Source organism: Lissotriton helveticus, chromosome 3_1 (genome assembly GCF_964261635.1).
Source record: "Lissotriton helveticus chromosome 3_1, aLisHel1.1, whole genome shotgun sequence".
Lineage (NCBI taxonomy): Eukaryota > Metazoa > Chordata > Amphibia > Caudata > Salamandridae > Lissotriton > Lissotriton helveticus.
The window spans coordinates 843,431,947-843,444,660 of NC_136061.1; the positions used below are offsets into that span (position 1 = coordinate 843,431,947).

At 47.3% G+C, this 12,714-nt stretch overlaps 1 protein-coding gene across 8 annotated transcripts in view; it reads left to right on the forward strand.

Annotated features, from left to right (window-relative positions):
- The window catches only part of ZMYM4 (zinc finger MYM-type containing 4), a 1,395,070-nt gene that overhangs the window by 881,289 nt on the left and 501,067 nt on the right, over positions 1-12,714 (forward strand). For all 8 annotated transcript variants that reach the window (XM_078681133.1, XM_078681129.1, XM_078681130.1 and 5 more), the window contains exon 22: positions 6,387-6,558. In XM_078681133.1, coding sequence (XP_078537259.1) covers positions 6,387-6,558 — 172 coding nt within the window. The remainder of the gene's footprint in view (positions 1-6,386; positions 6,559-12,714) is intronic.

Here is a 12,714-nt window from a genome sequence, read left to right on the forward strand (position 1 = left end):
AGTGTTACAAGTAGTAATTCCCTTTTTGTACTCACTGAAGTGGTCAGCAGTTACGAGAATTCCAGCTTGAGCAACAACAGGGTTATGGTGCACTGCTACTGCTGCCAGTGTTGGATCTCTACCGCATGTGTGAGGAACTATTGCACAGATGGCTCTCATGTAATTTTTATGTATTTGAGGTAAAATTAAATTTTTTAATCTGGTCTGCCAATACTGTGTGCATTTGAAGTAAAATTAAATTTGTAATCTATTCTGCTGTGTGTGTGTGTGTGTGTGTGACACTTACTCTTCTACCTGAATAGGGGGTGTGTTGGACCCGCTGCTTCTTGCCCATTTTCTGTAACACCACTGTTAGTGGACCTTCCGCTGCTACTTTTCTGTTGCCTATTTTTGTTAGGTCGAGCCTTGAGTAGCGCATGCGCTGTGCCTCTGGCAAGACTTTTAGTAAGGGCTTCAGAAAATGCTACCACTGTGGCCTAGAGCTTGCGTGCATGTGCGCGGGCACATGCTTACAAGCAGAGGCACCATATGCCTTTCCTCTCTCGTCATGGGTCACAGGCCCTGGCTGTTCTCTCCTCCCTCTGCATTCCATTCTCCTTATCTCCAAAGTTGAAAACAACCCAGCGCAGACCTTCTCTAGCCTGCTCTTTCTCCTCTCGACCCCTCACTTTGGACAGGGAGGAGGGAAACTGCTCCTATTTCCAAGCCTCACCACTATTCATGCCATGGAAGTATGTCAATAAGGCATGATCAGTGCATTTCCTTTCTTGAAAACAAGTGTCCCTGTCTCCCTTTCTACTTTGGGCTGCTCGCTCCTCTGGCTCCCACCTCTATGCTTCAAGGTCAGATTTTGCCAGCAGCTTCGCTCTGCAGCTCTTCCCTCTTCCTTTTCCCTCCTCCCCCCTCACCTTTTTCAGAAGGGAGGCTGGGTCCATTGCAAGCTTCTCAACCAGCAGCTTTAGGTATGTCATAGGAACGGCCACTTTACCCTTAATACGTAGTGCTTACCCCATCTGCTCCCCGCTCTGTCCTAAAACTTATCATCAGGTTCAAAGCTTTCCTTGCTTACCCCCTCCGCCCCGCTCTGTCATAACACTTATCTTCAGGTTCAAAGCTGGTCGTGCTTACCCCGCTGCCCCCGCTCTGGCCTAACACTTATCATAGGGTTCAAAGCTCGCTGTGATTATCCCCCTGCCCCCGCTCTGTCCTAATACTTATCATCAGGTTCAAAGCTCGCTGTGCTTATCCCCCTGCCCCGGCACTGTCCTAACATTTATCATCGGGTTCAAAGCTCGCGGTGATTATCCTCCTGCCCCCCGCTACCGCTATGTCCTAACTCTTATCATCCAGTTCAAAGCGTGCCCTGCTTGCCCCTGCCCTGTTCACTGCATGTCGTGTGGAAGGGAGTTTCCCTGAGTGCTAACTCAGTTTATCCTTCAAGGTGTCCGACAAGAAGGCCTTGTTCAAACCTTGCAGAACCTGCGACAAAAAGAGAGTCCATGTTGATGATCAACATAAGGACTGCATTTACTGCCTCTCCCTAAACATGAGGCAAAAGATTGTAAGATTTGCCAAACCTTCCCTTCTAAAACTCGAAGGGCTAGGGAGGCAAGAGTCCTGTTGTGGCTTAAATCTTCTTCAGCTGAAGATGAAGCTAGAGCCTCAACTTCCAGTAAGAGAGCAAGATCTCAGGACAGTTCGCCAAGTGAGGGAAGAAAACATCCTCCCACTCTACTTCTGGCCCTTCTCAGAGGTCTCCCTCTACTTCATCTGGGCCTATACAGTCTCCACAGGCTACAGCTCTCAAATACTCTAAAAGGGAATCTTCTAAAACTTTGAGTAAAAGCTGTTCAATTTTCTCAGCTTTACCTATATCGTTGGCGATTTCTCTCACGTCTTCAGCTCCTTCGTCGACGGCGACTATATCTACTACTTCTATCACTTCTCCTAATTTGTCGACGAGGATCTCTATTGTGACTAAGAAGACCGTCGTCGAAGACTCGTCGACGAAGGCCTCATCGACGAAGTCGTCAAAACACTCCTCGACGAAGGTACCTTCGACGAAGCTTCCACCGTCGACGAAAGTACTGTCGACAAAGACACAGGTTTCTACTATGCAGTCTACGAGTGCCCCGTCGACTAAGAAACCAAACCCTTTGACGACGATTCCATCGACGTCGAATCAGTCGACGATGGTCCCGTCGACGTAGAGTCCATCGACGATGATTCCGTCAGTCAAGCCCATCGACGACTCTCCCATCAAGCCCGTCGACTATGATCTCGCCGACGACGATTAAAATAAAGAGTCCATCAACGGTATCTCCATCTGCAATGGTCCCGTCGACGAACGTACCAGTTACGGTGGTGGGACCTGCTCCAACTAAGGCTTTAGCGGCGGTCACCACTTTTTCAACACCTATTTCATCAAAAGGTTTTCAGCTTTAAGTCGTACCAAAGACATGACGGTTCATATATCTCTCCTCTTACTCCATCTCACTTTTTACTCCATCTCACTTCTTACTCCATCTCATTCCTTGAGACATATGCCCAAGAGGAGGATGATGACTGACGACGATGATGATGGAGCTTTTGGAATAGCTCGTCATCCTTCCGAACTGAATATTAAATGGCAAGATGAAGATGAGGATAACTACAATGAGCACTACTACCAAGAGGACATTGTTGTTCCTCGTCACACGGAATACCAGAGGCATTCTCGGCTTTCGCATTCCAGCCATCTGCCTCCTAACGTTATCCAGGACTTGCAAGCTATGTTAGCTGATTATAGGCAGCGCTTCCCCCCCAGCAGGTCATTCCACCACCTCAGCCTGTGGTGATTACAGATATTGTTCCTCCACCCGAGGTTCTGACGCCCATGTCTCCAGTTACGGAACCTCCTCAGGAGCACCAGCCTTCTCAGACGAGGAAGTGGAAGAAGGTGAGCTGCCAGAAAATCTCCACTTGGACCCATGGGGTTCATATATTACCCTATGCCTTCACCACCAACTCCACAGCCATCGGACTCACCACCAGAAGATATAGGTGGATTTCATAACCTCATGCAGCGGGCTGCTACTAGGTTTCAACTTCCAGTAACGGTGGAACAAAATTAATTTCCTACACTATTTTAAAGTGGAGGCTAGGAAAATTACCAGAGCCATTCCGATCATAGATTATATATGGAACAAGGGTATAAAGATTATGAAAAACCCTGCATCCGTGCCTGCTGTGCTTCCAAGGGTAGATAAAAAATATCGTGCTCCGGCCAACAGTCCATCTTGCCTCATTGGACACCCCAGGCCGGATTCTGTCATTTCACAGGCCGCCCAACAAAGGTCCAAAAATCCAGCAATGCCCATCACTACACCGCCGGACAAAGAGGGACGTCGTCTTGATCTCATTGGAAAAAAGTTTTTAACCATGGCTGCCGCTTCCATCAGGGTAGCAAACTCAGCGATCATAAGGCGTTACGATCGCCGAATGTGGTCGGATATGGCTGGTCTGATTGACCTCATTCCAGAGGAGAAACGACAGGACGCTCGGAAAATTCTACTGGAGGGAGACCGCGCAGCAGCAGAGACAATCGATTGCGCTCTGGACATTGTCAATACAAATTTCAGGCAATTAGCCGGGGCTGCAGTTCTCAGGCGCCAGGGTTGGGTAACAGAAAACAGTGAGTTCAGCCGGGCGCCAATCACATTTCCTCCCCTCCCCGTGGGCGTGAAAATCTCATCTTTTCTGGACCAGTGGCAAGAAATTACCTCCGGCCAATTGGTGTTGGACCTAGTGAAAAATGGACACACCCTAGAATTTGTCAACAAGCCACCAACCACTCCGCCCAGGGGACCCCTCCCCCTCGTCTTCACTTATTGTTCAAAGAAGCTTTTATAATGCTCAAGAACACTATAGAAAAGGTCCCAGTGCATCAGAAACGGACTGGTTTCTACTCCCGTTTTTTCCTAATCAAAAAGAAATCAGGGGAATGGCGACCAATCCTGGACCTTCGCAAGCTCAACAGATTCCTCAAAAAACAAGGGTTTCGCATGGTCACCCTCTCAGAGATTCTAAGCTGCCTGAACAAGGGAGATTTTATGGCTTCTTTAGATATGGAAGATACTTACTTCCACATCCTGATCCATCCAAAACATTACAAGTATCTCCGCTTTACCGTGGCTGCCGCCCATTATCAGTTCATGGTTCTCCCGTTTAGACTGAAATCGGCTCCAAGGATCATCACAAAGTGCCTGGCCCCAGTAGCTGCAACGTTGCATTCTTGGGGAATCCAGGTCTTCCCGGGACAATTGGTTCATCAAAGGTCCTTAGGGGCACACTGTAAAGTCTGCCATTTCAACATGTCGCAATCTCTTCGCCTCTCTGGGGTTAACTGTGAACAGAAGCAAATCCCAGTTACATCCGAAGCAAATCCTGCCTTTCCTTGGAGCACGTCTGGACACGATCCAGTGCAAGGCATTCTTATCACTAGAAAGACAACTCCACCTCCAAAAACTAGCACTCCAGGTCTCAAAAAGAAAGTCACTTTCTGTTTGCATGTTCACTTCACTCATGGGAATGTACTCTTTGGCCATAAATCTGATCCCCTTGGCACGTCTCAGAATGAGACCTTTACAGGAGGAACTACATCTTCAATGGCAGCAAGCGTCAGGTTGCTTCGACGACATCTTCAAGGTCACACCACGCATGGTGGATGCTCTCCACTGGTGGTCACAGTTGACTAATCTGGCACAAGGTCTCATGTTCCTTCAAAATCCCCCAGACTTTGTTCTGATAACTGATGCATCCATGGAGGGATAGGGTGGTCATCTCCAAGATTTACAAATACAAGGCAGGTGGTCTCAGAAGTACAGACAATGACACATCAACAGCCTGGAATTGCGAGCCTTCCTCCTATCTTTGCAAGCTTTCCTTCAAAGGATTATGGGATCGTCGGTACTAGTTCGAACCGACAATACCACCAGCATGTTTTACGTGAACAAACAAGGAGGGACAAGATCGGCAACGTTGTCAAAGGAGGCTCAGGAGTTATGGGAATGGATCACACTCCAAAATAACCCTCAAGCCGGAACATGTCAGAGGCCTCCACTGTACTTTAGCGGACACGCTCAGCAGATCCCTATCAGACTGCCATGAGTGCGAATTAGACCACATTCAGATTAACAGAGTGTTCCAGACTTGGGGCAAACCAACATTGGATTTGTTTGCAACAAAGCAGAATAAGAAATACCAATATTACGCCAGCAGATATCCTCAACAGGGGTCAAGAGGGAATGCCCTGTCCATGCGATGGTCAGGGATCTGTGCTTACGCTTTTCCCCCAATCTCTTTGATACCAAAGGTGTTGCGCAAGATGAAGTGGGATGGCTGCTGTCTCATCCTGATTGCACCCCCGGTGGTCACGCCAGTACTGGTTCCAAGAACTTTTATTGCTATCCCAGGACCGGCCGATCTGTCTTCTTCCAACACCTACAATGCTGTAGAGGAACAAGGGGCAGATATTTCACCCAGACCCTCGGTCTCTAAATTTACACGCATGGCTCCTGACTTCCCAGAATTGAAGGACCTTTATATTCCTCAGGATTGCCGTGATATTTTAGCAAAATCACGAGCCCAAAGCACTCTTTAGACTTATCGTCTTAAGTGGAAACGGTTTTGCTGTTGTTTTAAATCTAATAGGGTACACCCGATAGAAGCTCCTGCAGAACAAATTCTTCCTTATCTTTTGCATCTGGCTCGCTCTGGACTCTCCTTTTCATCAGTTAAAGTCCATTTAGCTGCTCTCTCCAGATTCAGGAAAGTTGCTAAGATTCCTTCGCTATGTTCATCCTCATTAATCAAGCAGTTCATGAGAGGTCTTTTCCAAACTTCCCCCCCTGCCCCCGCTCTGTCATAACACTTATCATCAGGTTCGAAGCTCGCTGTGCTTACCCCCATGCCCACCGCTCTATCCTATCACTTATTATCAGGTTCAAAGCTGGCCTTTCTTACCCCCCTGCCCCATGCACTGTCCTAACACTTATCCGGTTCAAAGCTCGCCGTTATGCAGCACAATATCCTTGGTGCAACAACATCAACTGTTGCATGGCTAAACACTTATAATTCCCAAAAGCGTGACCTATTGGCTATGCCAATGCTTCTTTTAAGAAAGTTGTGTTAGTGAAGTTTGTAAAAAACTTTTTTGCTATTCCAAAGCCAAAACAATTGTCATTGTGAATACTTGTTTCGTAAGAGTTCTTTACACTCAAAACATACTCCTATTTTGAGAATGCAAACATCAGAATACGGGAGTGTGAAGGCACAGGTGAGTTGAGCATTTTGTTTGGCTAACAACTGCCTGCTAATGAGGCATGTGTGCTTTGTTTTCTCCACAGGGGAGGAAGAAGTCAGTTGTGTCTGTGGAGCCCAGAAACCTGATTCAGGGCTCGTACCCTGGCTGCTCAGTTTTAGGATCAACCTTGAAGTTCATGTATGGGGTTAATGCCTGGAGAAACTGGGTTCATTGGCGGAACGCACAGGAAGACCAAGAAGAATTAAAATTTGGAGGTATGTTTGTGTGCTTCCGGGAATGCTGTTAACATGTTGTCTTCTTTAATAGATCATATCCTTTTTGCACCTCAGATTATACATGTGTCGTATTAGGAAATGTGCATTAAAGACGTTTCTGTGCGGCAGCAACTAAAGTAGTGAACCTTGGGCATTTGTTATTACTTTAGTCTGTGTTCTACGTTTGTCTAGTCTTTTGTTGTATAAGGAAAATAAGGCCCTCCCAAGTAACAGCAAATTTGCATTGAGTTTTAGCTTCCTGGTTGTGAGTTTGGAAGGGCACTACTGTTGGGAAGCAGTTCGTAATTAACATATTAACTTTGATGCAACTGCATTTTATTTTCTACATTCATAGTTGCATTCTGACAGAATAACCTCTTTTTTCTATTTTTCAATGGCCGATATTCATAATTGAAGAGGTATTTGCCATGTTAAAATTGTTTGGGTCTTTTGGTGGATATTAATAGGTATACTTTAGATTGATTTTTTTATGGCAGATTATGAAAAATAGAATGAAATTAGGTACCTAATCCATAAATACTTTTGCAAGGCATAATTGATGAATAAGCGCATTGGTGTGTTTTTTTGGGGGGTTATTTTATTTTTTATTGATTTTTATGGGCTAACTGCAGTAATAAATGAGAATTCAAAATTTTGGCTGCAAAATTCTAAGGTCTCTTCTGATGATATTGAGACCTCTTGTATGAAACCTGTTCTAAAGAAACATAGCTTGGTCCAGTGGACCTGTCACATTTTCTCCTCTCTTGCTGTGGCCCTTTCTTTGTAAAATGCATAGGGAGAGCAACTTTTAACCAGTTATTCCATTTGTTTAAGGACTGTCTGTTTTTCCAACTACCAGGCTGTATTCCAATTGTCTTCTTGGATGGCCTTAAACAACTTTTACACAAGTGCAGTTGCTGCCCTTCGACTGGCTCTCTCCTTCAACTTTAATACAGTGTAACTTCAGACACTGATAAAAAAAAAATTGTGTATGATAGAGCACATGGTACTTCTTTGGATTACATTTCCTACTTCGCTCGGAGGTGGTGCATGGTCTCTTTGAACAGTGGAGAGAGCCTTGGCTAGATCTATTCGCCACCGAACAGAACGCGCAATGTCAGCAATTCTGCACTTTGGAATTTTCAAGGCGAGCTCGCTAGGTCGACGCTTTTCGTCACGAGTGGAGTTGCGGTCTTCTAAACACCTTTCCGCCTATACCACTTCTGCCCAGAGTGCTGAAGAAGATCAAGCACGACTGTGCCCAAGTCATCCTTGTGGCTCTGGATAAGGCACGAAGAGTCTGGTATCCCGATCCTCCAATCTGAATGCCGCTTCGGGAGGATCTTCTATCACAGCAGCAGGGGACGGTCCTCCACCCGAACCTGTCCAGCCTCACCTTCTTGGGTGGAGATTGAGCAGTGACAGATTACGACTTTTGACCTTCTTCACTAAGTCTGTAATGTTATCTTGGCAGCCAGGCCTTCCTCCACTAAGACGGTATATGCCTGCAGTTGGAACAAATTTGTGGCATGGTGCACAGCAAAGGCTGTGGAACTTCTTTCTGCCCGTCTTGCTGAGTTTCTCTTGTCCTCTTTCTGTGGTTCTCTTGTTACTTCTTTATTTGGCCCAGCAGTGCTCCGCTCTAGGCACTCTGAAAGGTTACCTCTCAGCCATTTCGGCCTTTCTTAGGCTTTCTGATCAGCCTTCTCTGTTCATGTCTCCTGTTGTTAATCGTTTTCTTAAGGGCATTACTCATCTTTTTGCTCCTGTTCCCTTTGTAATGCCTCAGTGGGTCTTGAACTTGGTACTTACTTAGCTTATGTGCGCTGCCTTTGAACCGCTGTAAGAAAGTAGCTCTGTATATACTGCACCAAAGTAAGGTACAGTGTACAGAGTTCAACAGTCCCCAGAGGTTTGGCAGAGGTTAAAGTTACGTAGAACCTTACTCTCTAAAGTGGTAGCTTGGTCGAGCAGTAAGGCAGTTTCAGAGGACAGTGTAAAGCATTTAATATACTCACTCAGTCAGCAAATGGTCTCACACACTCAAGAACTGAACTCGAGGTCAATTGTTTTGTATAAGAAAATATACTTATTTTATTTTAGAACCACAGGTTGGTATAAAAATACTTTCTCAGAATGAGGTACTAAAGTTGAATACTTTCAATGAGCAATAGACTTTTAGATGCAATAGATACAGTTATCGCAGTATGCAACACAAACGTCAACACCATAATAACATTGAGCTCAATGGGAATTTTTAGTACATGCAATATCAGTTACTTTTACGTATGTTTTTCTTACTCAGGGCTGGATCTTGGATTCAGCCCTGGTGCATCTCCTGTAAACAGTTGGAAGAAATCGTTTTTGTTAAACCGGCAATTTCTAAGGAATATTTGTATGTTTCAAAATTCGACACTTTGAAGAATTTCTGGCAAAAACCAGCCAATGTTATCCTATGGAGGAAAATCAAGTTATTGGAAAATCACAGTTGTAATTACTTTTTAGGGTCAGTGCTGGGCACTAAGCTACAGCACTGGGATCTCTCCTGGTAACAGGTGAATAATTTCGTTTTTGTTGATCGGACGATTTTTAGTGAATATTCCAAAGTTTCAAAACTCGACAGAAGAATTTCCAAGTGAAAACCAGTCCATGTTACCCTATGGAGAAAATCTAAGTTATCGGCTTTCAGGTAAGTACTCGACTGGCAGAGTTAAGGTTCTGGGGTAAGACTTAAAGGTCTCCCAGGTTTAGGTAGTTCAAGTTCAAGTTCCAGAATTTTTATAGCGCACTACTCACCCAGAAGGTCTCAAGGCGCTTAGGGAGGGGATTCATTACTTATCGAATAGCCAGGTTTTAAGTTCTTTTCTGAAGGAGATGTGGTTCTGTGTAAGGCGGAGGTGAGTGGGGAGTGAGTTCCAGGTCTTGGCCGCCAAGTAGGAGAAGGATCTACCTCCCATGGTGGATCTTTGGATACGCGGAACTGCGGCGAGGCCTTGATTGGAGGATCTTAGTTGGCGGGTGGGTGTGTAGAAGGATAGTCGAGTGTTTAGGCATTCGGGCCCTAGTTTGTAGAGGGCCTTGTGTGCGTGGGTGAGGAGACGGAATGTTATTCTCTTGTTGACGGGAAGCCAGTGGAGGTCTTTCAGGTGGCCGGAAATGTGATCTTGGCGAGGGATGTCCAATATGAGTCTGGCTGATGCGTTGGAGTTTTTTCTGTAATTTGGCTGTGGTTCCGGCGTAGAGGGTGTTTCCATAGTCCAGTCGGCTAGTGACCAGAGCGTGGGTGACAGTCTTTCTTGTCTCGGCGGGGATCCAATGGAAGATTTTTTTGAGCATACGAAGTACGTTGAAGCAGGAGGAAGAGACGGCGTTGACTTGTTTGGTCATCGAGAGTGAGGAGTCTAGGATGAAGCCAAGGTTACGTGCGTGGTCTGTGGGTATGGGTGCTGAGCCCAGATCCGAAGGCCACCATGAGTCGTCCCAGGCAGAGGGGGATGATTCTAGGATGAGCACTTCCGTTTTGTCTGAGTTAAGTTTAAGGCGGCTGTTTTTCATCCATACGGCTACTTCTTTCATGCCTTCGTGAAGATTGGTTTTGGCGGTGTTGGGGTCTTTGGTGAGGGAAAGGATCAGCTGGGTGTCGTCGGCGTAGGAGATGATGTTAAGGTTGTGTTGACGTGCGATGGAAGCGAGTGGACTCATGTAAACGTTGAAGAGGGTGGGACTGAGTGATGATCCTTGTGGTACACCGCAGATGACTTCGGTGGCCTCTGATTTGAATGGGGGAAGTCGGACTCTCTGAGTTCTCCCAGCTAGGAACGAGATGATCCAGTCCAAGGCTTTTCCTTTTATGCCGATGTTGCTGAGGCGTTGTATGAGGGTGCTGTGACAGACAGTGTCAAAGGCGGCGGAGAGGTCGAGTAGAATGAGGGCTACTGTTTCTCGGTTGTCCAGTAGTGTTCGGATGCCGTCTGTTGCTGCGATGAGGGCGGTTTCGGTGCTGTGTTTAGCTCGAAAGCCGGACTGTGAGGGATCGAGGGAGTTTTGGATTCGAGGAAGGCGGCGAGTTGGCAATTGACGGCTTTCTCAATGACTTTGGCCGGGAATGGGAGGAGGGATATGGGGCGGTAGTTTTTAAGTTCAGAGGGGTCTGCTGTGGGTTTCTTCAGGAGGGCGCTGACTTCGGCATGTTTCCAGCTTTCTGGGAAGGTAGCAGAGATGAAGGAGCAGTTGGTGACATCACGGAGATGGGGTGCAATGATGGAGTCTGCTTTGTTGAAGATGTGGTGGGGACATGGGTCGGTTGGCGAGCCCGAGTGGATGGAATTCATTAGGCGTATGGTGTCTTCAGTGGTGACTGGGTTCCAGGCGCTGAGGTTGTTAGAGGGCGGTTTAAGTTCTGAGGAGGGTGGAGAGGGTTGTTCGTTGGAACTGTTTTCGAAGCTGTTATGTATGTCGGCAATTTTGTTGTAGAAGGAGGTGGATAACGAGTCGCAGAAGTCTTGGGAGGGAGTGATGTCGTTTGAGGCTGCGGTGGGGTTGGTGAATTCTTTGACGATGTTGAATAGTTCCTTGCTGTTATGGGCGTTGTTGTCGAGACGAATCTTGAATGCTGATTTCTTGGTGGATCGAATCAGCTGGTGGTGTTTGCGGGTGGCTTCCTTGAAGGTGGTCATGTTGTCTGTGGTTGGGTTTTTTCTCCATGTTTTCTCGAGAGTGCGGCATATCTTTTTGGATTTTTTAAGGTCCTCGTTGAACCAGGGGGCCTTTTTGCTGTCTTGTTTGGTGTGATGGTTTTTCATGGGTGCTAATTCGTCAGCGCTGTGAGTGATCCATTGTTTGAATTTGATGGCAGCTTGGTTTGGGTCCGGTGAGATGGCGGGTGGGTTTTGGTTGAGCGATGTGAGGAGTTGGTCGGTGGTGATTTTGTTCCATTTTCTTCGGGGGATAGGTTGAGGGGGGTTGTGGGTCGAGGTGGTTTTGTAGCTGAAGTGAACACAACTGTGGTCAGTCCAATGGAGAGCTGTGGTGCGATCGAAGGAGATGTGTTTGCTGGAGGTGAAGATTGGGTCGAGCGTATGTCCGGCTACATGGGTGGGGGTGTCAACAAGTTGTTTGAGGCCGAGATTGGCCAGGTTGTCAAGAAGGGTGGTGGTGTTGCTGTTGTTTTTCTTTTCTAGGTGGAAGTTGAGGTCTCCTAGTAGAATGTAGTTCTCGGAGGCGAGGGCATGTGGACTGATGAAGTCAGTGATGTCTTCGCTGAATTGTTTACGGGTTCCTGGAGGCCTGTAGATGAGGGTGCCTCTGAGTGTAGTTCTAGGGTCGGTGTGGATCTGGAAGTGGAGGTGTTCGGCTGTTGCAAGGTTATCGTCGGAGCTGGTCGTGATTTTGATGGTGCTCTTATGGACGATGGCGATGCCTCCTCCTGTTTGGACGGTGCGGTCTTTTCGGATGATCTTGTAATTGTCCGGGATGGCTATGGCGATGTCTGGTGTTGATGATGCATTCATCCATGTTTCAGTAAGGAAGGCGACGTCCGGTGATGTAGTGTCTAGTAGATCCCAGAGTTCGGTGGCGTGTCTGTGGACCGAGCGGGTGTTCAGCAGGATGCACTTCAGGTGGTTAGTGTAGGAGCTGTGTTTGGGGTTAGTGGATGTGGTATGGGTCTTGATGCTGGAAAATTTGCAGGAGTGGCAGGCGAAGGGACCGTGGGTGCGTCCCGGGCCAGCTTCGTAGCATTGTGGTGTGCGTCCGGGGTTAAGGGCTAGGAGGGTGGCGGCGTCAAACGTTATGCGGGAGGAGTGCGGTTTCCGAGGGCCAGGGGGTCTGGCGCTGGGCGCGGTACTGGCGCGGACGGGCGTAGACGGGCTTACCTTTGGCGCACCTTCGGCGCGACCGCTGCGCGCAAAGGCATCTGTCATAAGTGGATAGTGGAGGGGGAGGGGCGAGGGATGGTCAGCTGGGAGGCGGGAGCTGGGCGGAGATCTGGGCAGGGAAGGCACAGAAAGCAACAACAACAAGCACAAAATGGCCTCAGCCAAAAACGAAACCAGATTGGGGCACAGAGGGAAATAATGCAACTCTGATGGCAGTGGCACCGGTAAAATCAGGCAGCAATTAGATAGACAGGCAGCGCAGCAATTTTAAAATGTAAGT